Source organism: Elgaria multicarinata, chromosome 13 (assembly GCF_023053635.1).
Source record: "Elgaria multicarinata webbii isolate HBS135686 ecotype San Diego chromosome 13, rElgMul1.1.pri, whole genome shotgun sequence".
Taxonomy (NCBI): Eukaryota; Metazoa; Chordata; class Lepidosauria; order Squamata; family Anguidae; genus Elgaria; species Elgaria multicarinata.
The window spans coordinates 4058266-4085994 of record NC_086183.1 but is presented as its reverse complement, the minus strand read 5'-3'; the positions used below and the strand labels follow the sequence as shown (position 1 = coordinate 4085994).

General features: G+C 46.0%; 1 protein-coding gene across 3 annotated transcripts in view; it reads right to left on the bottom strand.

Moving 5' to 3' along the window:
- The window catches only part of COL9A2 (collagen type IX alpha 2 chain), a 69229-nt gene extending 42725 nt beyond the window's left edge, over window positions 1-26504 (bottom strand). The window contains exons 1-11 of one of the 3 annotated variants that reach the window (XM_063140218.1): window positions 26455-26504; window positions 20969-21106; window positions 15380-15454; window positions 12363-12398; window positions 10364-10426; window positions 8876-8929; window positions 7141-7176; window positions 6360-6383; window positions 4153-4206; window positions 1140-1193; window positions 729-776 (exon numbers count right to left, since the gene is read on the bottom strand). In XM_063140218.1, the coding sequence (XP_062996288.1) occupies window positions 729-776; window positions 1140-1193; window positions 4153-4206; window positions 6360-6383; window positions 7141-7176; window positions 8876-8929; window positions 10364-10426; window positions 12363-12398; window positions 15380-15454; window positions 20969-21040 (516 nt within the window). In that variant the 5' untranslated portion in view covers window positions 21041-21106; window positions 26455-26504. Of the gene's footprint in view, window positions 1-728; window positions 777-1139; window positions 1194-4152; window positions 4207-6359; window positions 6384-7140; window positions 7177-8875; window positions 8930-10363; window positions 10427-12362; window positions 12399-15379; window positions 15455-20968; window positions 21124-26348 lie in introns of those variants that run through there. The other 2 variants (XM_063140216.1, XM_063140217.1) reach the window with 2 other exon arrangements.
- Window positions 26505-27729: the final 1225 nt, after the last annotated feature.

The following is a 27729-nucleotide window of genomic DNA, read 5'->3' as shown; positions in this document are numbered from 1 at the left end:
ACTTGGCTGGCACCAGGATGAGCATTCCCTACCTGACTTGGCGACAGGCCAGGCGCTGCACGAAGCGACCTGGCCGGCACTGGGAAAAGCAGCTGATGCTCCAGGAACCAGCCAAGTCCCCTGCCACCTGATACAAAAGAGGGCAGGGCTCTTGCAGCTTTAACTCTTGTCATGAGGAGGGAATTTCAACAGGTGCTGCATGCATACAAATGACACCTGCTGAAATTCCCTGTTCTGTACAACTTTTAAAGAAGCAGGAGCCCTGACCTCCTTTCCATATGGTCACCCTAAAATAATAGCAATAAGCTGGGGCAGGGCCAGCGAGGGCCCTGTCCTGGGAAGAGATCGGAAGTCCAGATTGAGAGGCTTTTGAACGTTCAAATTTGGCTCACAGTCTGGAGGGTCCCCGCCTTTGCTTTAGACTGATTCAGCAGAGCAATCCTTATGTCCTTAACATGCACCTGCATGCAGCACGTCATGTGCCGTGCTGCATAACAAACAGCTGGATTCTGACTGGTGAAAGGCATGTGCTCTACTCTCAGTACATGAAATTCAGAGCAGAAAACTCCAGGCTCCTCAAGCACCTGGTAGATTTACGCTAACAAAGAAATCCGTGTCAAAATTGCAAATGACTTTTTGCATTCTGCAGGTCTCCAGCAACGGACACAAGGCAGGCCCTGTTTTTTTAAAAAAAATACAAAGCAGTCTTGGAATGCAGTCTTCCTTACCAAAAAATCTGCACTGCCTTCGACTCCATGGATGCGACCAACAGGACCCTTGAGAAGGAATAAGAAACAATCAGTTCTCTCCGAATGAAGTACGTTCTGCCGCTTCAGAGAGGAGCATCAGCTCTCATGTTTAAGTTCAGGAAAAGAGCTGGGGCTCAGCCAAGGCCCACGGTTTTGTTACAAACAGGTTTTTCAGCCTGGAACAGAAGCCAAGAATGAGGGTGGATGGTCAGAGAGAAAGGCCACTAGGAGGAGAATAGTTCTTCCACAGTTATTCGTTCTTAGGAATTATCACAGTCACACTGCATCATGGGCATTGTGCTTGGTCGTTATTAGCCAGGTGATACTCCCAACTCTGTAAGCGGGTCCCCCTAGGTGTAAACTAACAGAAATCGTAGCGATTAAACGTACAGGCTTCCCGGGAGGTCCTGGAGGCCCTTGAGGTCCGTCCGGTCCACGTTCCCCCTGAAAAAGAGAAGCCACAAATGCATTCCACTCACAGAAATATTTTTACGGCTGGCAGCAAAATGTCAAAAGTCAATCCAGAAGGCATTGTTCCCCCATTAATGCTGCCAGGGCCAACGTCCACAGACCCTAGGCATGGAGAAGGCAGTAAATGGAGGTCATCTCTCTTTTTTCTTTTTTCTTTTTTTTTTTTTTAAAAAAAAGTGTTTTAGCATGAGCCACTGACAGCCACCAGCAGGAGACATGAAGATCCAAATACCCAAAGGTCCTAATGAGCTCGCCAGAATGCAATGGCTGGTGGTAAGGTAACATGAACATCCGGGTGTAGTAAAGAATGAAAGGTAGTGGCTATGATGGGGTTTGGGAGGGGAAGGGTAAAGGAGAGTATAGAGGATCTCCCTTGGATAAGACGTGCCTTGGCACAGGATAGAACAGAGACAGCTTAGCCGTCTGATGAAAGAGGGACATAAAGGAGACTAGGGCGGAGAGGCAGCCCATGGCCTCATCTACACCGAGCAGGATATTGCACTATGGAAGCGGTATATAAAAGGCAGAAGCCACACGGCTGCTTTATAGCGCTATCGAAATGCACTGACCACTGCTGGAGCCCATTGACACATACCGTATACCTCCTTCATACCGCTTTCATAGTGCAGTATCCTGCTTGGTGTAGATGAGGCCCTTGTCTCTAGGCCACAATTCTGAATAAACATGGGGGAAAGCTCAGGATGTAGCACTTCTCAAGCACAGCTTATACTTTACCAACAAAAGGAAAAAAAAGTTCCTAGTCCTTACGTTTCCAAAACATGTCTGAAAACATGTAGAGGGAAATCTATCTTAGCGTGTGTGTGATGAAGCTAAAGGGATTACTGAATGAAGTGAAGGGGGGGTGCAGGGCACATTTTGGTGTGACGCACAACTCCTCCACCCTACTCCCTTCATGGCTAGCAACAGAAAAAGCATACGTTTTAAGAAGAGTGAAAATAAAGAAATAGCAGGATACATTGTGCAAACATCTAATTCAGCCTTCCTCAACCTGGGGCGCTCCAGATGTGTTGGACTACAACTCCCAGAATGCCCCAGCCAGCTGGCTGGGGCATTCTGGGAGATGCAGTCCAACACATCTGGAGCGCCCCAGGTTGAGGAAGGCTGATCTAATTAAAATAAATCATGCAAACCTAAATTTGCAAGCTTTGTACAGGTTGCAAAATCCCAGCTCTTCTTGACTCACAATTTGGCATGGAAATGTAATTATTTTAGCATACGCAGCCCTGGTGATCAGGACCAGGAGGTGGGAGTGGAAATAAATGGGGAGGGATTTGGCTGGTTTCATTCTATAATGACATCTTCTTGCCTTTTCTTGGGTCCCTTATTTGTCTCAGCACATGAGCCCTTCAGATACAGGACGAGCTCCAACCATCTATTCATGTCAAAAGTTACATATCCCTGCTGCCTCTTGTCCTAATTGTTCAGGATGCATATAAATATGAAAGCATGAACCACAGTAGCTCTGGATTCACTGGACATTGTACCTTAGACCTGGCTACATGTTACGGTCATTGCATGTAAAATAGCGAGGCTCTGACCAGCTAAGAATTCTGCAAGTTCCTCTGGAGACAGGCAGAGAAAGTTGAAGGCGGTCATGAAGCTCCTGGTCACCTCTCTCTCTCTCTCTTCTTTATTTATCTCTGCGTAATGTATGGCCACATTCCAGGAAGGGCTTGTTTAGTGCATCATCCAAACTGGGGATCCTGGCTTGTTGCTCCTAAACAATCCAGGAGTCATAAACCAAGAACAAACTCTGGCTTGCAGTTCTGGCTTGTCAAGGGAGCAACAAGACAGCGTCCCTGCTTTGGAACAACACACAAAACAACCCCTCCTGATTTGTTTAACAGTCACACTAGGAAAGAGAAGCAAACCAGCATGCAGCTCGCTCACAATAAGCCAGGATTCTCCAGAATTCTAGGGTGTCGTCGCAGGCAACTGCAGCCTCTCCTTTGTTTAGTGGCTAATGGTCATTAGGAGTTGGAAGGGGAAGAGTGGGCAACAATTAGCCACTAAAGGAGATGGAGAAGCATTTAGAAATAACAGGGTTGGAGAAAGGTGAATAGCAACTCTGACTGCTATGTGTATTTGCTTTTGATCCCTTCCAGCTTTCTCTGCCCGTCTCCGAGTCGGCGTCAGAATCCTCAACAGGCAGAGACTGGTTTCTACGTGGCTACTACCAACATGATGACAGCAGGCCTAACTCTAGGTATGTTGGCACCCTAGGCAAGGTAGTATCTTGGCGCCCCGGTGGACATGCTGCCACCACCACCACCCCTCTCTCTTCTCCCCAATCTTATCGCCCAGCCATGCCCCTCTTTTCCCTAGCCACATCTCCACCAGCCACGTCTGCGTGGACTCCCTCCTCTTCTCCAGCCTCCTCCTCCTCTTCTTCTGCACTCTCCCTGCTGCCTTGTCTCCCCCTCTAGTCCGTGTTTCAAGGGGCCCTTCCTTAAAGTGAGGCATTCAGGGTAAGGTGGCCCTGGAGATCACCAGTGCCATAGCAGCACAGGCGATTTTCATAGACACCTCAACCAGAATTCCTCACTTTAAGGAAGGGCCCCTTAAAGTGCAGCATTTGAGATTGGCTGGCCCTCCAGGGAGCCCACCCACCCGATCCATCTCTTGCTGTTGGGAAGTCCTCAGAGGGAGAGACTGGGCAGGCATGGAGACTCTCTCGGAGACTGGAATGTATGGTTAGTTGGCATAAACTGGACCACCGTCACCATCTTTGGGATGGCTTGTTTTGGCAGCCCCAGAATTTGGAGCTCAAGGTGACTGCCTATTCACCCCCCAAAGAAATGGCCCTGGACGGCTGTCATGATAACATGTAACCAGGCTCTGCTTCCAGAACAGGCCTCAATATGTCAACAAGCCCCAAAGAATATTCACGCATCTCAGCTGGATCCTTTACCTTGGGTCCCAGAGCGCCGATTTCTCCAGGGAGTCCAACCTGACCTGGTGGGCCCTTTCAGAAGGAAACAGAGATAGACGATGGACTTTTTTTTAATCATATAGAGTTTACACGAAAGGGACACACACAGAAGTATGCAAAGAACAGCTTTTATTTCACTCATACAAGCTCTGCTGGCAGTGGAAGCTGGTGGCTCCAACATCAAGGGCGTACCGAATCCGCTCCAGGTTTTAGTCTGAGCCAGTTAGAACTCTAATGGAGTTATCCAAAGTGATGAACCCATTTTGGGGATAGTGTTTGGCACCTTGGATAGCTCCTTTAGAGTTCTGACTGGTTCTGACTGAAACGAGGAGCAGATGCACTGCCCCACTGACATTGGAGCCTCCAGCCCCCGCTATCCACTGGACCTTCCTCCTGGCAAAGTATTTGCCTGGCTGATAAGGAAGAAGGAGACGTCACAGCCGCTCTCCAGCTAACGATGAACTGGTCCATCTACTTCTGCAAAAATGCAGCCCCCATCTTTCCCACCTATGCAATACGTATGCATGTGAACACACTTGCATTAGGACAGCAGCACCAGTGTAGGCACTGAACAGCAGAGAGAGAGAGAAGGAGAGAGTCAGTGGGGTGGGGAGAGGAATCTCATCTGAAAATATCCCTGGCTTTGCATTTTCCAGTCTGGCCACCGGCCAAGAGAGTAAAATTCTGCTGGCGCTTGCAAAATTCTGGGCAGATCAACATATGGCGCTGCCTTTTTTGCTGAGTCAAATCAGCGGCCAATCTAACACTCCAGCAGCCAGAGAGAGAGAGAGAGAGAGAGAGAGAGAGAGAGAGAGAGAGAGATCATTTCCCCATCACCTGATGGAGGCAGCAGGGTGGAACCTGAAACCTCCTGCATGCAAAGCAGGGGCTCCGGCATGGAGACACAGCCTCTCCTAGACCCCCTGGCTCCTGCCCCGGTACTGTCACCCTCTTATTTGGGGGCTGCATAGCCAACTGGGACTGTCTAGTCAAATCTCTGGGCCTGCATAGCCAAACCGGGGTCCACTGTTAACTTGGGAACGGAAGTTCAAATATGGGTCTTTCAATAAATCCTTAACTTTCCTTCTAAGCCTTGTGAGTGTCCCTCACCTCCACCTCTAAGGCCCCGCGCTTTTACAGCCTGATCAACTGGGAAACCACGGGTTTTATCACGAGCATTGTATGTAAAGCAAGAGAAGGGGGACCTTTTTTCTATCGAGGGATACGTTCCCCTGGGGATAATCTCTTGTGGGGCCCATTCCAACAGTAGATGAGACCAGAGCCAAAAGTGGGCCCTCTTTTGCTTTCTCACCCCCACCCCACCCCACATCTTCTTTGCCCAGCAAACTGCCAAGCGAGCGACTGATCCCTCTCGCCAGAGATCTAAACTAAGCAGTTGCAGGGGGCTTCCACCCCGTCCCACCCTGCCCCCTTCTCTCTCTCTGGGCTACCCCCCAGACACACATGCATACATCTACATTAAATTAAGCCATAGGTTCAGTGGCTGATTAAGACATGCTGAGGTCCCATGCCATAAAAATAAAGAGAAAAAAGTGTATTACATTATAATAAGAAGGGTAATGAAAGGGTATCACCCAACATTAGGGGGTGCTTGTAGTTAAACAGTGTTAGATAGCCTTCTCTGAAGGTGGGTATAAAGCGCACAGGAAGTTGATTTGAACTTCTAAACTTGGTCTAATTTGCACTTCTTGCCTCTAATACTAAATGCTGCATTGCCACACTTTCTCTACATAAAGCAACTCTGCTGTAAGCCACACCAGACTTTCCAACATATTTACCCCAAAGTGATTTCATCTTAGTAATCTTACATCTTAGTTAATTCCAACCTATTCAGAGGGCCCTCGTAATATAAGGCCATAAACCATGGCTTGTTCCTAAATCCAGCGCTGTGTAGCCACCCCACTTCTGTGTAAGGCTTTGCCTAAGATCCCTCATTCGAGTAGTTGCACTGATGGTGCGACCTCCTAGCGTGCTGTTGCCCAACCAGTGAAACACCACGGTTTGCAATGCGCTGGTGGTGCAAGGGCCCCTGCACTAAATCCTTGGCTCCTTGCTGCCTTGAACAGCAAGCTGTACGACAGAGCCATGAGGAAAACACACCCATCACAAACCCGGCACGCTGCCCTCCCATCAGCATGAGCTGACCTCATACGAACGGCACTTACAGGAGATCCTGCCAAACTGGGCCCCTGGAAGAAAAGAAGACAGGTACAATGGATCACACTTTTATTTTTCTTCTTTAATGGAGAATCAACCACCACCACCACTTGCTGATGCTGCTTTTGCCATTGCAGTTGCTACTCCTCCTCCTCATTTGTGACTTCACTGGTTCCCATCCAAAGGGCAGCATATAACAGCTTTTGCTTCAAACAGGAAGAATGGGATCCCCCCAAACTCTGACCAGGGAAGAATTCTGCTCTTCTGACCAAAATGTAGCACTGCTGTGCTAGAGCAGTCTTGAACCCATGGTCTGTTCTCATTTTATGCAAAAAAGTTTAGTACTATAGGATTGAGCCTTGGTGAGGCTTGAGCTGATATGTTTCCCCTCTTCCAGCATGGCTGCAAACAGCAGACCAGAAGCATCAGCTTTTAAATTAACTAACATTCCCCCACGAACATACTCAAGGAATGCTGGTTAGTTTCAACTCTGGTTTGTGAAAAAGCCAAGTTTCAATCCTGGCTTGTTGTTGGAACAAACCACAGTTCCTCTGTGTTCAGACATAATGAGGAACTCTGGCTAGTTTAAAAATGAAAGTTTCCTATCTCCTGCTTGTGGTAAGAAGACTGGGGGAGCGGAGAGTGTGTGTCCCTCACTCCCGCTGCACTACATTGGGTTTAGGGTTATGTGTGAAAAAGCCATTGTGTACAACTCAGTGCATTCTCTGAGCTGCACTTTCTTGACAAGCACATGCAATAAGAAATAATTTTTTTAAAAAAAAAACTTACTGGGAGCCCCGGAGGTCCTAGAAGTCCAGGCTGGCCCTGTGTCGAGGCAAGAGAAAAGAGACAGTAGTAGGGTACACAGAACTGAACTATGATTCAACTCTTTTCCCCCAATCATACCTATTCCCAGCAGACCCATTTCGTGGGGAAGATCCAGATTTCCTCTCCAACGACCTACCCCTGACCTGCCACCAAGCTAAGAATCTATCTCTTGTCAGTGGAGGCTGGTAGCCTGTGGGGCGGTGGATCCATTCTCGGTTTCAGTCAGCACCTTGGAGAGCTCCTTTGGGGTTCTGACTGAAACCCAGAGCGGATCCACTGCCCCACTGACATCGGAGCCATCAGCCTCCACTGCCTCTTGTGCATAGATGCTCAGCCTGGGTGGTCTTGTCATCAGAATCCTGCAAATGCCACCTGCAAACAAAGCAAGGAGAAACGGAAGACATAACTGGCCGTGCCAGTCAGCGAGGAGACCACTGCATAGCTGCAGCCGTGCAACCCAACCCACCTTTCCAGCTGCCAATGAGAAACAAGAAAAGGGTTGTTGTCCTTCAACCAGGCATTTAAAGGCCCGCTTCCCCAGCGCGTTAATAGCCAATCAAACACACAAGGCTGGAGAATACACTTAATCCATTTACTTCCGATACTGCAGTATGGGGGTGCTCTCCGGTTCCACAAAATGGAGGCACCAAGAACAAAGGAATCTCACAGTATATATAGGCCCTGACTACAAGAGGGTGTTAGTCTCTTTCTAACCTTTCTATTGGTCAATTCTGGATTAGCAAGTGAAGTTACATTCAATTTTCAAGTTAAGGTGCACAAACTCAATGAGTCATAGGTTACATTCAATGCTCCATTGGTTGAAAGTTTTCCCCTTTGTCTGCTAGGACATGATGTCCACCATTAAGGAATGCAAATCTGGCATGTAGCCACCCTTTGGCAGAGAAACCATCTTTTAACCCTTGGCACATTACATTCATCAGAGAGAAGAAATCTCTCCCTGGGTCTATCAGGGTGACCATGTGGAAAGGAGGACAGGGCTCCTGTATCTTTAACAGTTGCATAGAAAAGGGAATTTCAGCAGGTGTCATTTGTATGCCTGCAGCACCTGGTGGAATTCCATCTTCAACTAAACAGTTAAAGCTGCAGGAGCCCTGCCCACTTTTGCACCTGGTCAAAAGAGGGCAGGTGCTGCATGCATACAAATTCCTTTTCCATAGGGTCACCCTAAGCAAGAGCCTCCCTCCACTTTTCCTTCATTGGCAGGCGACCCAATTTGAGGGCTCAGGAACCGCAGCCATGAACCAAGCATGGCTCCTTGCGGCATTTTTTGCTTCTTTAGTGATCTTGTTATATCATTATGTACATTCTTCCTTTGTTGCGTTTACTTTTTTTTTTTAAAAAAAGCTTTATTTCAAAATAAAGTAAAAATTTCACAGGAAAAAACACACACACTCCCTGAGACTTTCTCATGACAGGTTTAGCATCACATCTAAATTTCCCCTTAGCATTCCCCCAAATGTTGTCCCGTGTCTACCCTATCCAACCCCTTATGGATTTTATATGTGTACCCAGTGCGTGCGCACAAAAACATTTCTGGGTATTTTGGTTCCCAACTTGTTCCGTATGGAGAGGACTTCCGTTCCCTCACTGCAGAACCTGCAATGTCGGTCACAACCCAGGCCCCAACCGTCTCCCTGATGCTGCAGAGAAGCTGGGGGGAGAAAGAAGTGCTCACTTTTGGACCTGGTCTCCCAAAGGGCCCTGGCTCTCCTTTCGCTCCCGTTAGGCCCTGTAAAAGAAGAAAAGAGAGAGAACTGTGGGATCAGCTGGAGAGACATCAAGGGGAGCCTGCAGAAAGAATCGAATGCTGGAAGCCACCGATGAGGTTATGGGTTCAAACCAAACATCATTCTCACAGCAATGGAGCATCTCAGAGGGGAAATGGAGAATGGGAATAAGCAGGGGAAAATACAGGCATAGTAAAATTAAGAGCGTCCCTACATTGAGGGGGGGAAACGCATCCTTACTAGCCTTTTTTCTTCTTCTTCTCAGGTCATTCCACATTCACTATGGGTTCCTTTAGACAGCAACCAATGGTGACCAGGTGATTTGTAATTGGAAACATCCCCTCTGGGCAAAGCTCCATAAAGTTCAATGAAATGATGCCATCTAGTGGCAGAATTATTCCCGCAATTTTCTTAATACTGCATTATCTCTGATCTTTTAAAAAGTGAGATTACTGGGGGAAGGTGTGGGAGACATTTTGGAGATTTATGGTGTCATGTAAAGGACCCACAAACTTCCGTGATTGGACAATTATGAACATGCAATAAATTGCTCATGTAGAGAAGATCTTAAGAGTTCAATTTCAGTTCTTACAGCTCCAGATTCTGGCCACCCTGACATTTACTGCTGCTTATCCCTGATATCAAGCCATGATTTTGATGCCCAGAGCACACACAAGCTATAAACCTGTGTCAAAATCTCACATTATGCCATCACATAACAAAGGGACCAAGAGGTGAACAATTTTAGATGGGCAGTTGTGTTGCTGCAAAAACAACAAGGAGTCTTGTAGCACCTTAAAGGCTAACAGTGGGGTCTCCAAGTGGTGCCCATGGGTGCCAGCGTGCCCACAGACACCTTTCTTGGCATCTGCCAGGCTCCCTGCTCCTCCTGATTTTTATTTCTTATCAATTTTGTAACTTAAAAAACCCAAAAAAACTAGGGAGCTGAAAGGGTGCCCTCCAACACCATCTTTATTTGTGTCCAAAATAACGGGTTTGTGTTTTAGAGCTCATCCCCCACCTCTGTCTTGTACTTAGGTTCCTGAGCAAATAACTGTTCTTTCAATCTCACCAGTTTGCCTTCTGGGAAATTAGTGTTCCATGACCAGCCATCCCCATCATGATAGCCATTTTATGAATGTGCATGGTGCCCCCATGTCATCCATTTTGGGAGAACACGCATGACATTTTCTTAAAATTGCAAAATGTGCTCACCAACCCAAAAAGGTTGGGGACCCTGGGGCGAACACGCATACTGACCATGTAGGGCAGATGCATGAAGTGGAAATCACAGTGGGCAGGTCAATCGTGAGACCCAGGCAGCAGAGCTGGCAGAAAGAGAGGAAGCCAGGAACAGGGTGAAAATGGACGCTAACAATACCTGCAAATTACACAGCAGTCAGGAATGAACAAATGTGGCCCCGGTTTATACTCACATCAATTCCTGGTTTACCCACAGGGCCATCTGGACCTGGAAGGCCTGGTTCTCCCTTGGTTCCCTGTTACAAAAGAATAACGGGGAAAATTAATGGTGTTCTTAAAAAGGCAGGAAGCAAAAGAGTCACGGTTGGACAGTGGGGGACTGGGAGATGTCCTTGCCTCGTGTCTGACTGCTGGAAGCTTGCTGAGACCAAACTGCCTTCCAGAAGTCAAGCATTCAGAAAGGAAGGCATTCAGGGCGGGCCATATTTCCATGGCCGGGCCCCTGCCTGTATTTGGAGATGATCCCAGGCTCAAGTCTTCATCCTCCATCATCTCCCAGGTAGCAGGGCCACAGAGGACCTCTCTCTTACCCAAGACCCTAGAAGGGCACACCAGTCAACGAAGACCATACTGATCTGATTTGTTAGAACTCTCTTTCCGTGAGCCCCTATCAAAGGAAGTGAGGTGGCTGGCTACCAGGAAGAGGGTCTTTTCTGCTGTGGCACCCCGGCTGTGGAATGAGCTCCCTAGAGAGGTTCACCTGGCATCTATGTTATACTCCTTCCAGTGCCAGATGAAGACCTTTTATTTTCCCAGTATTTTTGCATCCAGTCTTTTAGCTCTGCTGTTTTCAATCTGCATTTTAAATCTCTACATTGTTACTAGGTTTTATTCTGGTTGTACTTTTATATTGTGGTTTTAGCTTCCTTATTTTGATTTCTGTAAAGTGCCCAGAGAGTATTGGGTGGAACAGAAATGAAATAAATAAAATTATAACTCCACTTTGTATAATCAGCCACTGATGCTGCCTACGTATTTATATTTATTGATTATTTATTCCTTTTATGAGTCGGCCCATAGCCAAAGCTTTCAAGGCAACGTTCATAATAAAAACAAATACAATAAAACCAAGAATAAAACACAAAATAATAAAACACATGGGAATGGTAGCCATGTGTCCTATTTTACAGAGGGCAATCCTCCATCTGAAGGGCCATTAGAGGACCATCCTCTGCTTAAAGGGATGCCCTGTCCAGTTCTGGGTTAAAGATAAAGAATCCTATGAAGGGAGAGGAGGAATTTTGAAGATCCCGGTCTAGCACTTAGCACCTGGACGGCAGGGCTGAGCAGGACTACAGGTGGTCACCAGGTGGTTCCAGTCTTCCCCACTGTGGTGAGATAGACTGTATTTCTGTTTAAATTAGAGTTATTCTTTCTAAATTTCCATCAAGAGCTAGAAATTAGTAGAGGCACAAGTTATGCAAATTGCTGTCTTCTTGCGTAAAATCCAACTTTAGTCTATTTAGAGTAAACCCATTGAAATGAATGGGACTGCATTTCAATTGGTATACTCTGAGTAGGACTTATATTGGATTTTACCACTTACGCCCTCTTTTGGGTTTTTTCCTCTTTCTTGTTGGAAAGAGGCCACCCTAATAGTGGCAGCCTGAGTTTCAAAGTTCCCCCACCCCCGGAATGCAAAAGAAACTTACCCCCCCCCAACTCCTCCAGATTGCCCCCCAGCAAGACCCTCAATGTTTGCTTTCTTTTTGGTGCCAGGCAAAAGCCCCCATCCAAAATAGCAAAAAATCCCTTCCCGCTGCCCCCCATACATGTCTGCCGCTGCTCCACCCGGGGAACTAGGCCTCTGTCTAAGACAACCAGGTCCAAGAAACTGTGGAACGATCTCCCTGATGAGGCCCGCCTACCGCCGACATTGTCATGTTTCGGCGCCAGGTCAAGACTTTTCTGTTCTCCCCACCATTTAGAGGTATGTAATGAGCCTGGGTCTGTTTTTTGGCTCATCATTTGTAAAGTTGTTATAGTGGTTTTAAATGTATGTGCATTTTGCATGTTTTTGTGGTTTTTAATTTTTGTATGTTGTTTTTAAGTGTTTTTATCTTATGTGAACCGCCCAGAGAGCTTCAGCTATGTCGCGGTGTACAAATGCAATAAAATAAATAAATGAATGAATAAAATGTTGCTCCTGTTGAGCTTGCTGGAAGTACTCACGGGGCTTCCTGCTGCTCCTGGGGGACCTTTATCACCCTAAAGAGAAGGGAAGAAAAATGGGTATGTATTTGTTTATCCAAAAGATTTTTATTCCACCTTTAAGGGTGTTCACCATCCCAAGGTGGCTTACGAAACCATTGGTCAAACCACAGTGCCCGTATCTACTCAGATGTAAGTTCCATTGAGTTCAAAGGGGCTGACGCTCAGGAGGCAGGGACAAGATTGTGGCCTGAAGCCACAAAACAGTAAACAAGAACATTAAATAATAAACAGCAAATAAAACCGATATTAAAAGAGCCATAAAATCACCCCTTTGGGCTCCTTTCAAAGCCAACAGAAAAGGCGTTGTGCTTCTTTCCCTTGGGGAGATCTGGAGGCACCCAGAGCCCAAACATGAGAGCATCCCGTTGTGTCATTCCGCACAAATCATGTTGTGCTAGCGGAAAGTAGGTTCCAAACTATGGGCAAGAGGAGAATCCAACTGAAGTTAAGTTTGCACAGGCACGGCTGCACAACCGGTGTGCATTGGTCTTACGTGTGAGCAGTTGTGCAATAGGAGGTTTCGGGGGAGCTCTGCTCATGCTCTTTGAATTTATGAAATGATACGATTGGCTACTGCCCTTTGTGGTCAGGCTTCAGGGGATTTATGGAAACTTATTTCCCTGTTGTCCAGGTCTTTGCAGGAGCCAACTCTGACGAGGTAGTAGAACAGAACAAGCAACATTCTGAAGCAGGAGATGCTGGTCCAACCCCTTCTCTAGAACCCAGAGCTTGCTGCGCTGCGTCCACAGTTGCACTGCAACATGCAGCTCGGGAGACCATGCAGCTCTCAAGAACTACCACTCCCAGGGTTCCTTGCAGATAGGCAGGAGAGAAAGAAATCTACTGACAGGGACTAGAGTTCGTCAAATGCATAAAATTTAATCCTCAGTGGGCAGGTATATAATGAGATTGATAGAATTCCACTCTGTTAGGCGAAATCTGTTGCCATGTATTGTAGCAATTTCCAGAGGGATAGTCATGTGCGTTCCCACCCAGAGACGGTGCTCATGATGGTTTACAGACCCCAAATATCTGAGCAAATGTCTAGTTCACATACACCCCCACACCATACTGCCATGTTTGGGGGCATGGTAAAAAAAAAAGAGGAGGGGGAAAGGGCTCATGTAATTTCAGAAATGTAGAAAATACAATTTCAGAATTAAAATTAAAAACGTTTATTTCATGACTCAAGCATAAGGATAGACAAATCTATCAGTTTCAGTTTACTTTTCCAATCTTTAGTTCATTCCATCCTGTTAAAAGCATCCTTAGTTCACTCTGCCCTGTTAAAAATCCATAGGTATTTTTCTGCACATTTTTTCAAAATACATTTTAATGCATTTTTGCCTTATATAGACAACTTTTGCATGCAGTTTTCTCTTATAAAATGCTTTTTTTGTATTTCCCCCCTCCCCCCACTGATACATACATTTTTGTGCACACTTTCCCCTAATAATGGAGGAAGTGTGTACAAAATGCATATATTTGGGGGTGGGGGAATGTATGCAGATAACTGGATTTCAGCAATGTAAAGTACCTGGAAAAATGCATCCATTTAAAAAATACTTACAAAGAATGTGTACATTAAGAAAATGTGCAGAAAAACTCCGCATATTATTATTATTTTCAGTTGGTAGCTCATGTGGAAACGGGGTGGGATGACCTTGTCCTAAATAACAATCTCGGAGGACTGAGATTAACAGATTCACCCACTCCTAGAAAGTCTTTCTGGTAAGAGTATCCCGTTTATGGAATTCCCGCCCGACTTTGCTATCTTTTCAGCACCAGGTTCTTCCTGGCTTTTAAAGTTCTGACTTTCAGCTGTTTAAATCTGCTGTTTTAAACTGCTGGCCCTTCCTGCTTCTTTTAAGTTTAATTTTGTAGACAATCCTAAGAAAGATGGATCAGTGTTCTGACCATGCTTCCTACATCTTCACCCTCAAAACTCTTTAGATGAATAGCAGTATATAATGGCGCACCATTTCGTTAAAAAAATTGACAGCTTTTTGGCCCTGATGAGTGAAGCAGGGATGGCAAGCTGTGTTCCCTGTGGCTTAATAACATCCTCTGCCATCAAAGTATATGGAAACCAGAGATGAGTATGTGGGAAAGGCAAGACAACAGTTTCCGCGGTAGGTGCACCAAACAATCATTATGGTGTGGAGGGAATGGGGGGTCAAAGTAGGATCCAGGGTATTAACAGCCCAGAGCTTCCCACTGGAAGCCCTCCAAGGGCTAAGGCTTTTGAGATTTTACCCAGCATGGCTGCCAGTTTTTCTCTGTAGCTGTAAGGACTAGAAACATGCAGTTTGAAACAACTCAAAGGTTGCCACATTGTATGGCACTCTGACAGTCCCACGGAACTCTGGTTTAGCTCACCCTTAGCAAAGGTACACTCAGGATTACAGCAAGGTTGGAGAGAGTGGATTAAGCCCCACGTCCCACCCCACGGGGCTATGGCGTCATGCAACATTCTTCCTCATCATTACCACCCCAAACTGACCCTTGTCCATCACCCCCTCCCCCATCCAGCTTCCCTGCCCCCCTGCCACCTCCTACAGTTACCAGAAGCAAAATAATGTGATGCTTAATGAAATGTCCCTAACACCCCAGAAAAAGGCGATGTGGATGCCTAAAACTAATGAAGAAACATCTCTACCCTGTGGGCCAAGTGCAGCCCCCCACCCCACCCTCTCAGTTGCAAAGGCACTGATTTCATAAGAAAAGCCCAGGTACTGGTAAGCTGCAGAAACAGAGCACCGCTTAAAAATACATTAGACGTTCCGCCTGTCTGTCTTGGCAGACGTCTCTGGAGAAGGGCAGTGTTGAGAGAGCGCAGAGCAAACCCACAGGCTCCATCTAGGCACTCCGAAAGGGCGCCACTCCACTCCTCCTGCATACAATGCCGGCCTTTGTACCCAAACGCTTCTCTTCCCTTCTCCTGGTCAGATTCCTGAGCTGAGCGGTGTACTTACATCAATGCCGTCAGCTCCTGGCACTCCTGGCGGACCTGGGGGGCCCCGTGGTCCGGGTTCTCCTGGTGGACCTTGCTAAGGAAAGGAACCAAAGGAGAAAAAACGTTATTTGGGGGATAGAGGAAAAAGAACGCAGAAAAGCCAAGCATCGGCTGAACTGGCTGAGTTTCTCTAACCATCGCATCACAACACCAGTTACGCACTGGCGTACGGATAAAATCCTTAGGACCTGCTGTTGCCAGCAGCTGCCCCGGAGAACTGGTTGTAAGAGAGGCAGGGATGGGAATATCCGATAAGGCACCCAGGACGCCGTGACAAGGCAGGACCAGTCCTTCTGGACCTGATCTTGTCATTGCAAAGTACTTCACCTGAAAACAGGTGAAACCGAGCACTGAGAGCCAAGGTGGCAGACAGTAGGTAGATTTGAATCAGGGAGGACTGAGTTCGAATCCTCAACCAGGCATGAAAATGACTGGGGGACGTTAAACCAATCGCCATCTCTCGATCTGTACTACCTCACAGGGTTGGTATAATGATAAAATGGGATCATCTGCCCCATGCAACCCCACCCAGAGATTTGTGGAGTTAAGTAGATTTAACAGAGAGAGATACTTTTTTTTTCCTTTTAAAACGAATACAGCATTAATGCACCTTGAATGCACCTTCCAATGACCAGATATGGGTGAAGCTACCTTGTCTCTTCAACCTCCATGGATTATTAATCTCTTCCTTTTTTTTCTTGGGGTTCCTTTTGCGTCATAATTGGAGACAAGGTAATTTTCCCCATGGATAACTTAGTGATTTGGGACCTGCTCAAGAGTCTATAGGGGCAGGTGAAAAGCGGCACAGCAGCAAAGAGGTTCTGGATCCACGATGGAAGCAGTTAGTCTTAAGTTAAAATATATAAGAAGGACAGACAAACAACAGAGTAATTCCAGAGTATAATTAGAGCTAAATGTTTCAGCTTCCGCCCTCATCAGTGGCTGTGATGTTATTTATATTTCCCCAGGGTTGCAATTCTTAAGAGAAGGTTTTCTTCCTTCAGTAATATGGAGTTTGACTCACTTGTTTGAGTTATCTATTTGTCATACACTCACATCTTCATACATCGATCTGGTATATGGATGACTCTTAGGAAGTGGGAGCCATTAGCCATTAAGTCCAAGGGTGCAATCCTATGCTTGTTTGAACAGGCAGAAAAGTCCTACAACTCCCAGCACTCCTCAGCCACGTATGCCAGCTGGACAATGCTGGGAATTGGAAGACTTTTTTGCCTGTTGAAACATGCATAGGCTTGCACCCTAAGCTAGTTCAGTGATTATTACACATTTCTCCTTTACTATATATGCTGAAACATGGGGAGGCCCTGCTGTCCACTAAATTAATAAATTAGAAGGTACTTCACAGAAGTGTACAAGGAAAGCTGCATCCTTTGGTCCAAGTGTTCTTTTGAAACACAAGAATCATCTGCAACAGGCTTCCTGACGAACCTTGGTTAACTCACTTTAGCTTCCATACTGTGCTTTGTCCACACATGCGAAAGGTGTAAACGTCATCTTGTTGTTTTGGAGGGGGCATTGTATGGAGAACTGAAGCATTAAAGACCACAGGGGAATGCTCAAAAAAGCAGCGCAAGGTAAGAAATCCAGGCTGTAATCCTATGCACCATTACTTGGGAGTAAGCCCCATTGGACTCAATGGAATTTACTTCCATAGAATCATAGTGTTTAATCTCTCCAACAAAGGAAAAACCACCCCCTCCTGAGGCAGACTGTTCCGCTGTCAAATACCTCTTACTGTTAGGATGTTTCTCCTAATGTTTAGCCAAAATCCGCTTCCCTGAAGATAAACATGCATGAGATTGCTCTATCAGCCCTACTCTGCCAAAGGCAATTTTGGTGTGCTTTAGTACAGTGTCTGTGTTGTTTTAACCTAGATTGAATGAAACAAGAAAACCACAAGTTGGAATTGGAACCCAAAATTCCTTTGAAATCCTTTTTTTTTTTAAATTACATGCTCTCTCTCTCTCTCTTTTCCTGAATAGGTGGCTGTACAGTTGTATGCAGACACTGCTAGGTCTGCCCACATTAACGACCCCTCACTAAACAAGGACCTACTATGAAAACACAGATTCTTCCCTGTATATTTATAGTGACTTGTCCAGTTGTAAAGATGCAGTGTAAGTAGTGGACCGAGACGGTTGCTTGTTTTTCTGCCCAGGCAGGCTGAGTCACAGCTCTGAGTTTATTTCAGGTGACCCAAAACCAGCCCAGAATGGATCTCTCAGGGTAGTCACCAGCATGGTGCAGTAAACCCAAGGGAGGGATTGGGGAGACTCCCTGCTCTATAACAAATCTTTTGCACAACTTCCCGCAAATCACTCTCTCAGCCTCACTTTTCCCCCTCTGCCAAATGGGCACAAGCATGACCACACTTGCAAGGTTTTTGTGGAGATGATTAAGGAATTGCTCAGGTATAGCAAAATGGTTAAGAGGCTGAATGGTGGTTCAGAAGGATCCCAGTTCAAATTCCGCCTCCACCACAACGTCACTGGATGGCCTCATGCAATCTGCCCTCCATACGAAGTTAACAGTACTGATCTACCTTACAGGTTTGTTGTAACTAAAGCCTAAACCCATTTAACTGAAATAACTGCATATTGCTTATACGTTTACTTTCCCCTCTATGTCCCCTGTTTGTTTCCCAATGTTGAATTTTAGATAGGGAACAGGGACCTGCCACATGGACAACTATTTCCACTTTAAAGAGTCAGCGCTATAGAAATGCTAAGGGATTGATTCAGTAAAATTCGCAATGCAATCTCTGTATGTCCCACCGGCTTCAACGGGATTCACACACAGGTAACTGTATTCAGGACTGCATGCTTCAGCCGGCAGAAATCCCATTGATTTCAATGCGGAAGTTAAGCATATGTTTACAGCTGCAATCCTACACATATTTACCAGAGAGCAAGTCTCATTGAACTCAATATGATTGGACTGAAAATCTCTTCCATTGAAACCAATGGGACTCTGAAGTGCTTAATCTAGATTATTATTATTATTATTATTATTATTATTATTATTATTATTATTTCAGGGATGGGATGGAGGTGGGGGGTATAACTCCAAGTCAAGTTAGAGAGTCTTTGAAATAAAATGAAGTTGTTCTGTCTAATGTTTCAGTATGCAGATTCACTAGTAAGGAACACATACATTAAAATATCTGCTCCTTTTGTCAATGTATTATATAGCATCAGTCTTGAACTTGAGTCCAAATCTCTGCGAGCGTTGGAATGAAAACAAAACAGCCCCAGTTCTATCCAAAAGCAATTTGGGCCACGTGGGGGTTATTTTTTACTTTAAAGGTGACATTTCTTAGGTCTGGAAATAGTGCACCATTGGACTTATAAAAGATCAGCTTTGCATTCACCAGTGATGGAGACTTCCTGAAGCCGCTCAATGAATGAATAGCCCCCTTTGTCGTTTCTAAACCAGCTCTTGGTTGTAGGAAAGTCTGGATGTATCGAGGACTGCATGTCTAGGATAAAGGTGACTACGCAAAACAGCCCTACCCAAAACAGACTTTGCTCCCCAGCCCAATACCTTTCACCTTTCTTATTACTCACTGCTGAGAAAAGTTTATTTTTCCAAAATTAAACGTGATCTCGTTTGTGTTTTGTTTCATCCCTTTGCCATCCTCCAAGCATCTGCAAAAAGTCAGAACCCCCTTCAGTTGGTGAACGGTTTCTCCTTTTTGGACATCGCCCAGCCATTACTATCAGAGTAACATCATCTTGCTCCAAAAGACAGGTCCAGAAAGGTCATGTTTAATTTAGTTTCAGTAATGTTCCATATTAAGACATCATTTTCTGCAACAACCCTGGGGGGTCAATATCCCAGGAGAAAACATGGAGATTCCTTTTAAGGCATCTGAGATACTTCAGTTTAGCTTCTTAAGAACTCATTTCTTCTCTGAGTGTTTTTTAGTAGCACTATTGTGTCGCCTCATTTGTGGAATTTTACAGACAATGGCGGGTTCTACTCGGTGAGGTGATGTTCGCCCTGTCCTGGACGGGGTTGCACTCTCCCTAAAGGATCGGGTCCGTAGTTTGGGGGTGCTCTTGGATCCAGAACTGTCACTTGAGGCACAGGTGAACTCAGTGGCAAAGAGCACCTTTTATCGGCTTAGGCTGATGTACCAACTGCGCCCTTATCTGGACAGAGATAGCCTAGCTACAGTGATTCATGCTCTGATAACCTCTCGTTTGGATTACTGCAATGTGTTATACGTGGGGCTGCCTTTGAAAATGGTTCAGAAACTTCAACTGGTACAAAATAGGGCAGCACGGTTACTAACAGGGACTGGCCGACGAGACCACATCACACCAGTCCTTTTCCAGCTTCATTGGCTGCCAGTCCAGGTCCAGGCCGATTGAAAGTGCTGGTATGAACATTTAAAGCTCTAAATGGCTTGGGGCCAGGCTATCTGAAGGAATGCCTCCTCCCGTATGTACCTGCCCAGACCCTAAGGTCATCTTCAGGAGTCCTTCACGAGCTCCTGCCAAAGGAAGTGAGGCAGGTGGCTACCAGGAGGAGGGCCTTCTCTGCTGTGGCACCCCGGCTGTGGAATGAGCTCCCTAAGGAGGTTTGCTTGGCACCTACATTATATGCTTTTAGACGCCAGGTGAAGACCTTTTTATTCTCCCAGCATTTTAACAGTCTATAAAGAAATTTTAACTTGGTGTTTTAAATTTGTAATTTTGCATTGCTGCTGTTTTTATCTGGTTGAGCTTTTATATTTTATTTTATAGTATGGTTTTATACTGTTGTTTTATACTTTGAATGTTTTTAATTTTTGTGAACCGCCCAGAGAGCTCCGGCTATTGGGCGGTATAGAAATGTAATAAATAAATAAATAAATAAATATCGTAACCCTCCCGTGTTTTCCCACTGCTTCTTCTAGCGCTTTTCATTCCACAAAAAGTCCGTCAGAGAGGAAGAGACAGGATCACTGCACACAAAGCCTTTTCATTGGTAACACTAGGAGCCCTCCATATGGAAACACCCTTGGACTCTTCCATAAACCCAGGGGTTAGTTTTCCCAGGAGGCTTTCAAAGAAGAAGTAGATGAAAGGAAAGCTCAACTCTCCCCCACCCCAACCCCCAAAATGAAAGAGGTTCAGAATCAAACTATGTCAAGCACAGTCCAACACAATGCCTCTTTTCACTTTAGGCAGTGGAGGCTGGTGGCTCCAAAATCAGTGGGGTTGTGAATCTGCTCCAGGTTTCAGTCCCAGCCATGAGTAGCTCCTTTCTAACTGGTTCTGAGCTTTCCTTTCATCGACTGACTTTAGGCTTGAAATTTCTTTTCACACAGCATGGGATCCCAAACTGGGACCCAGCATTGTCGTTTTCCAAATGCTCCCTTGCAAACCACCAAAAACAAGCCCTTCTGGATCAGTAAGAGACCCTCTTCTAACATTTTCTCTCTCTCTCTCTCTCTCTCTCTCTCTCTCTCTCTCTCTCAATCACACACACACACACACACCATCTTTCTACTGGAATAATATCAGAGAAAGGAACTTACAAACTGTGCCAGGGAGAGGCAGACGCTTTGAAGGAGAAGGCAGAATTTCAGACCGCTCCAAACCCGAGCCATGGTAAGGGCTTCTAGGCTACCTTGGGTGAGAAGAGGGGCCAGCAGCCAGCCCTGGAATGAGCAAATCTGCAGATCCAGGAGGAGCAGAGAGAGACGGAGGGGTGGAGAAGAGAGGGTGGGTCATTAATATTTAGCATTTGGGGGGAAGGGAAGGGAAGGAATTGGCTGGGACTGCCTCCCCCTGCCCCCTGACACATGAGACTAGGTGGGGTTTTGCTCAAAGATGCAATTCATAGTACTCCAGGTGAAGGGAACGTTATTCTAGGCATCCAGCCCTCCTGTCTCCTCTGACACCGTGGGAAAGATTCTAGGTACGCAGGCAAACGTCTCCAAGCAGGAAAATCATAGAATCATAGAATCATAGAATAGCAGAGTTGGAAGGGGCCTACAAGGCCATCGAGTCCAACCCCCTGCTCAATGCAGGAATCCACCCTAAAGCATCCCTGACAGATAGTTGTCCAGCTGCCTCTTGAAGGCCTCTAGTGTGGGAGAGCCCACAACCTCCCTAGGTAGCTGATTCCATTGTCGCACTGCTCTAACAGTCAGGAAGTTTTTCCTGATGTCCAGCCGGAATCTGGCTTCCTTTAACTTGAGCCCATTATTCCGTGTCCTGCACTCTGGGAGGATCGAGAAGAGATCCTGGCCCTCCTCTGTGTGACAACCTTTTAAGTATTTGAAGAGTGTTATCATGTCTCCCCTCAATCTTCTCTTCTCCAGGCTAAACATGCCCAGTTCTTTCAGTCTCTCTTCATAGGGCTTTGTTTCTAGACCTCTGATCATCCTGGTTGCCCTCTTCTGAACACGCTCCAGCTTGTCTGCGTCCTTCTTGAATTGTGGAGCCCAGAACTGGACGCAATACTCTAGATGAGGCCTAACCAGGGCCGAATAGAGAGGAACCAGTACCTCACGTGATTTGGAAGCTATACTTCTATTAATGCAGCCCAAAATAGCATTTGCCTTTCTTGCAGCCATATCGCACTGTTGGCTCATATTCAGCTTGAGATCTACAACAATTCCAAGATCCTTCTCATTTGTAGTATTGCTGAGCCAAGTATCCCCCATCTTGTAACTGTGCATTTGGTTTCTATTCCCTAAATGTAGAACTTGGCATTTATCCCTATTAAATTTCATTCTGTTGTTTTCAGCCCAGCACTCCAGCCTATCAAGATCATTTTGAAGTTTGTTTCTGTCTTCCAGGGTATTAGCTATCCCACCCAATTTTGTGTCATCTGCAAATTTGATCAGCGTTCCCTGCACCTCCTCGTCCAAATCATTAATAAAAATGTTGAAGAGCACTGGGCCCAGGACTGAGCCCTGCGGCACCCCACTCGTTGCCTCTCCCCAGTTTGAGAAGGTTCCATTGATAAGTACTCTTTGAGTCCGATTCTGTAGCCAACTGTGGATCCACCTAATAGTTGTTCCATCTAGCCCACTTTTAGCTAGTTTGTTAATCAGAATGTCATGTGGTACTTTGTCAAAAGCTTTGCTGAAGTCAAGATATATGACGTCCACAGCATTCCCATAGTCCACAAGGGAGGTTATCTTATCAAAATGGGGAACTGGGATATGCAGCAGCAGCACAGAAATCCGGGTTCTAGTCCCCACTCAGGCACAGAAGCTCACTGGGTGACTTTGGGCCTGTCACAGACTCTCAGCCCAACCCACCTCACAAGGGGAGGACTCGATGGCCTTGTAGGCCCCTTCCAACTCTGCTATTCTATGGTTCTATGATTCTATGTATGCTGCCTTGTGTCGAGGAAATGTGTGAATGGGCTGTTTTGTCTGTGCCCACCCTGTTTTGATGTAAGCCCTTTCTATTAGAAATTAAGTTCTATAGCAATTTGATCCAAACTGCAGCTGAAAATATGTTGAGCAACACTTGCTCAACCAACAAGAAGTGTTGACTCATTAGTCAGAATGTGAGCCTCCCAGCGAGGACAGGAAGAGTAGTAACCACAAAGGAACAGATGTTCCAGGTTTGCAATACCCATCTATGTGTTGTTTTTCTAGCCTTAGAATTATCTGCACTCTGCACATGCATAAATGCCTTGTCTATCATTGGTTACTGTATTGCAAAACTGTATTATGATTGGTTTATTATATGAGGAAGTTCTGTTGTTGCTTCTGAGGATCTTATTGACCTTCTGCTTGGAATAACTGTACCTTTCTTTTTCTGGTCTATTGACTGTAAATAAAGGATTGATTGATTAATCTAAGTCATAGAATTCTGCGTATTTCATTAAAAGCGTTTTCATAAGTAGAAAATATCTTTCCTAAATGAATCCATTGTCCAATGATATGTAGTGAATAGATGTGTTGAAAGGGGATGAGGTCCCCTAGGGCATGTGGACATGCCCAGTTCACACACTCCTGTCCTTGGAGGTTCATCAGAGCCCTCCAAAGATTAAACAGTGGAGAAGCTATGCCTGTCATGAGTTGAAGTGTCAAGTAGCTTCTTAAAGACTGGTACTTACTTAGGGCCAGTCAAATTGGCATAATTCCCCCTCCAGTGTGTGCACTGGGCACATCCACATGCCCTAGGAGACCTTATCCCCTTGCACCACATCTATTCAGTTGTTCACCAAGGTTAGGGTGGGTAGCAGTGCTGTGTTTCCTATCTGTTATTTATTTGCTTAGTATATGATTTCAGGTTGTGTTTGTGCATTGGTGGGGCTACTGTTTAAAAAAACACTGGGAAAAGTCTGTTCAGAGACTAAGAAAGAAATGTTTCCCAGTATCCCAAGTTACTAAGTATCCTGTTTTGCTTATCCCCCCCCTCCAACTTTGGGATTGTAGGATGCTTCATCAGGTGATTATGACTGGGAGTTGAATCTGCCTCTCAGCACTTCAAAAAAGAACCTCTCCCGCTTTTTTTACCCTATTTTAAAAAAAATATATAGCAAGTAAACCGCAGCACGCAAAGTGCTGAAAATAGGCTCAGAATGACCCCCACCCATGGCTCTCTAAGCACAGCGAGTTTCAAATAGTTAGCTTGAAAAACAAAAAAGTTATCCACTAATCTTTTCCGCAATGCAATCCTATGGGCAAAAAAAATCCAAAATGGTGGGCGAAGCGCGCCGTGAAAAGAGGAGCGCTCCGCTTATGGTCGCTTCTCTTCACCATGCTTCTCCAGCCCCCTGATCTGCTTCTCCTCTGCCTGTAGGGGAGGCGGATCACCCCGGTTCGCTGTTGCTTCTCCGATTCTAAGCGAAGCGGATCACACCCCTAGTTAAACTAACCCCTAATAAGAGATATGGACACATACATAAATTGTAATAATGAAATGTATGGGGACACAACATATCTAATGAAAACCTTTCATTTATATTTTTAAAAATATATGATTTGCAAGATAATAACATACATTTCCAAGACTTTTCACATTAAACCAATTTTGTCAAGCTGTGATCGAGCGGCGGTTGAGACGGTGTTCTATCAAAAAACTGGACCCATGGAATTTCTCGAACGCGTCACTTCAGGTGCAGCTGCGTCACCGGAAGTGACACGGAACCAGCTGTTTTGACCCGATCATGCATACTGCGCATGCGCAGTACCTGTATGATCCCTCGACCGCGGTGTGCATACACGGATACGACGGAAGGGGAATATACTAGTGCACCATACTAATGGGCACCTTTGCTGCGTAAAAATGCATGCAAGTTGGTATTGCTTATTTCACATAGACTCAGAGGTTTCTCGTTATGTTCCCGTGACACACCTACACACGGCAGCTGACACACTAACGTGTCGCGACACACAGTTTGGAAAGCTCTGATTTACACTGTAATCCCCTCAGGGCAGGGACCTTTACTTTTGCCCTTGTGCCTCTCTCAAGTGCCATATTTTGCTGATGTCAACAATAACCTTCCACCACCATCTCAACAACTGGCCAATGGCTTCCCCTGATCTGCACACTCTTAATTACTAATAAAACCGACGTGTCATTTCTGCTTATTTCAGAGCAGGCCGGCATGTTTGCGCAGTGCACATTTCAGCTTGCACCTTTTCCCTCCACGTCCATAAAACTGAAATTCTGCAAGCAAAGCTTCCGCAAGATCGGCACGTTGCAAAATTAGCCTTGCATAGAATCGGAGGTTTGGGGGTCGGTTTCCTGATGCTGCTGGCTGAGCACGAACCGCTCCTGAGTCTCACCCTGCAGAGGAAGGCAGGCAAGATTCTCCTTTCGCCTCCAGGTGGAGGTAGAGAGCAACCTTTGATCCTCATCCTTGGGGCTGCAGCTGCTGCCCAGCAGAAGGAGGCGAGGAGGAGTGTGTGTGTGTGTGTGTGTGTGTGTGTGTGTGTGTGTGTGTGTGTGTGACAAGGACCAGGAGGCCACTCCAAAATGCCAGCTTCAGAGCCAGAGCGGCCGAATCTCTTAGTCCCCCAGCTCACTGGGATAACTAACATGCAGTCAAGCAGAATAGCTTGCTGGCAAAAGGCTGGGTAGGTTCATATCTTCACACTCCAGAACACCTTCCAAATAGTACTGGACAAGCACCACCAGAGGATTCTCCAAGACCAGGAAAGCCATGACATGAACGTGATGCTGTACAGTCAGGGCTATCTCTGTGCCATCAGCCCCCAAACCGGTTTAGTTACCTGGAAATCAACCAGAATGGAATCTCTTTTACAGACCAAGCAGGTTCCAATATGGCCAGACCCTCTCTTGGGCCTGGCAGTGCATGCCCACACAGGCCCCGAATGTCACAAATTGACACCACATTGTGCTGGAGACCTGTGCATATGGCAGGCCCAGCACCTGTTCCAGGCTCCATTTTGGAGCCCAGACTGGATGGCCCAGAAAATGTTAATTTCTGTGGAAACTAATCTGTAAATTTTGGTGGAATCTGGGAGAGCAAAAAAGTACAATAAATAAAAACCTGGCCCCAAACTGTTTATGGCTTTAAATGTCAATACCAGCACTTTGAATCGGGTCTTAGGAAGATAGAGGGCTGTGCTGAATTTTCATTGAGGTCGGCTAGGCTGAGAGAGAGTGACTTGCCCGAGGGCACCCAGTGAAACGGGACTTCCCGCTCCTAGCCTGACATTAATCTAACCACTATGCTGCACTGCCTCCCAATAGCCACTGTAAAGGAGATGCTCCACAGTGCCGTGTGCAGCGCAATCCAGCTGGGCTATGCAGGCGGCCTTTTTTTAAAGTGGCAGCTGCATCCCCTCCAAGGCTTGACAGATGAAAATAGTCTTGGGCCTAATCTACACCAAGCAGGATATTGGACAATGAAAGCGGTATATAAAAGGTAGGAGCCACACTACTGCTTCATAGTGGCATGGGCCCATTGACACGTACCTCTGTATCCCTGCTTGGTGTGGCTCCTGCCTTTTATATACCGCTTTCATCGTGGAATATCCTGCTCGGGGTCAATGAGGCCTTGTTCACGTCCCTTTCCTCATACCTTTACCAATCATTACACAGAGCTCGAAGCTCTGCTTTGCCTGTCACATGCCAGATTCATCGAGTCCACAACATCCTGTTTTGCACTGATTTAAAAGGTAAGAGGGGGATGTTTTCTTTGGTTATTGATAGACTTTGGGTCAGAAAAAACAAAGGAAGACTGAATTGCCCTACAATGCGTTTTTGGCGATTTAGAATATACCTCAGCTGCTGCAGCACATGAAACGGCAGGCTGGGGATTCTTTGAGATCTCAGTATTCTTTCTTATGTATCAGCCTCCACAACTTCCATGTGCACTCAAATGAAGCTGCTTTCTCCTGCCCAACCCTGGAGAGATTTAACTCCCCAGGACCTGGAGGAGGAAAACAAAGGCAGAAGTAGGGTCACAATATGGACACTGCGTTGCCAGGAACAGTTGCCAGGAAGCAGAGACCGTCCACAGCAACAGCTGGAGCCAGTTCACCCCTGTTTGGGTGTCCCTGTGAGGTTGCCGGAATGAGGGATCCCTTTTTGTGGGGGATTATTTATTTATTATTTTATTTATTACATTTTTATACCGCCCAATAGCCGAAGCTCTCTGGGTGGTTCACAAAAATTAAAACCATAATAAAGCAACCAACATGTTACAAGCACAATTACAAAATACAGTATAAAAAGCACAACCAGGATAAAACCACACAGCAAAATTGATATAAGATTAAAATACAGAGTTAGAACAGTAAAATTTAAATTTAAGTTAAAATTAAGTGTTAAAATACTGAGAGAATAAAAAGGTCTTCAGCCACAAAATATTCATTAGATGTTTTGTGGAAAGAAATGCTATGGGTAGAATCCACTGTTGGTCCTACATATAGCAGAGGTGTTGAAATGAATGAGTTGCCTTCATTTCAATGGGTCTACTCTACGTAGTACTAATATTGGATACTGCCCCAGGTTTCCATTTTGCTCTGGCAGGGCAGCGATGCTCTTAAATGAAAGCAGGCACCCTACGTACTCCAGCCATCGTCCATGGCATCAGCCCAGGGGGCAACATCCAGACCTACCCTTCACCCAATAAAGGCTGCTGGCTCCCATATCAGTGGGGCTGTGGATCCACTCTGGGTTTCAGTCAGAACCAGCCAGAACTCTAAAGGAGTGCTCCAAGGTGCTGAACCTATTTTGGGGGTCGGGCCCAGCGCCTTGGAGAGCTCCATCCGAGTCCCAGAGCAGGTCCACAGCCCCACTGACACCAGAGGCACTGGTCTCTCCGCCGCCTTCCTCCACCTGCCCTGCCAGC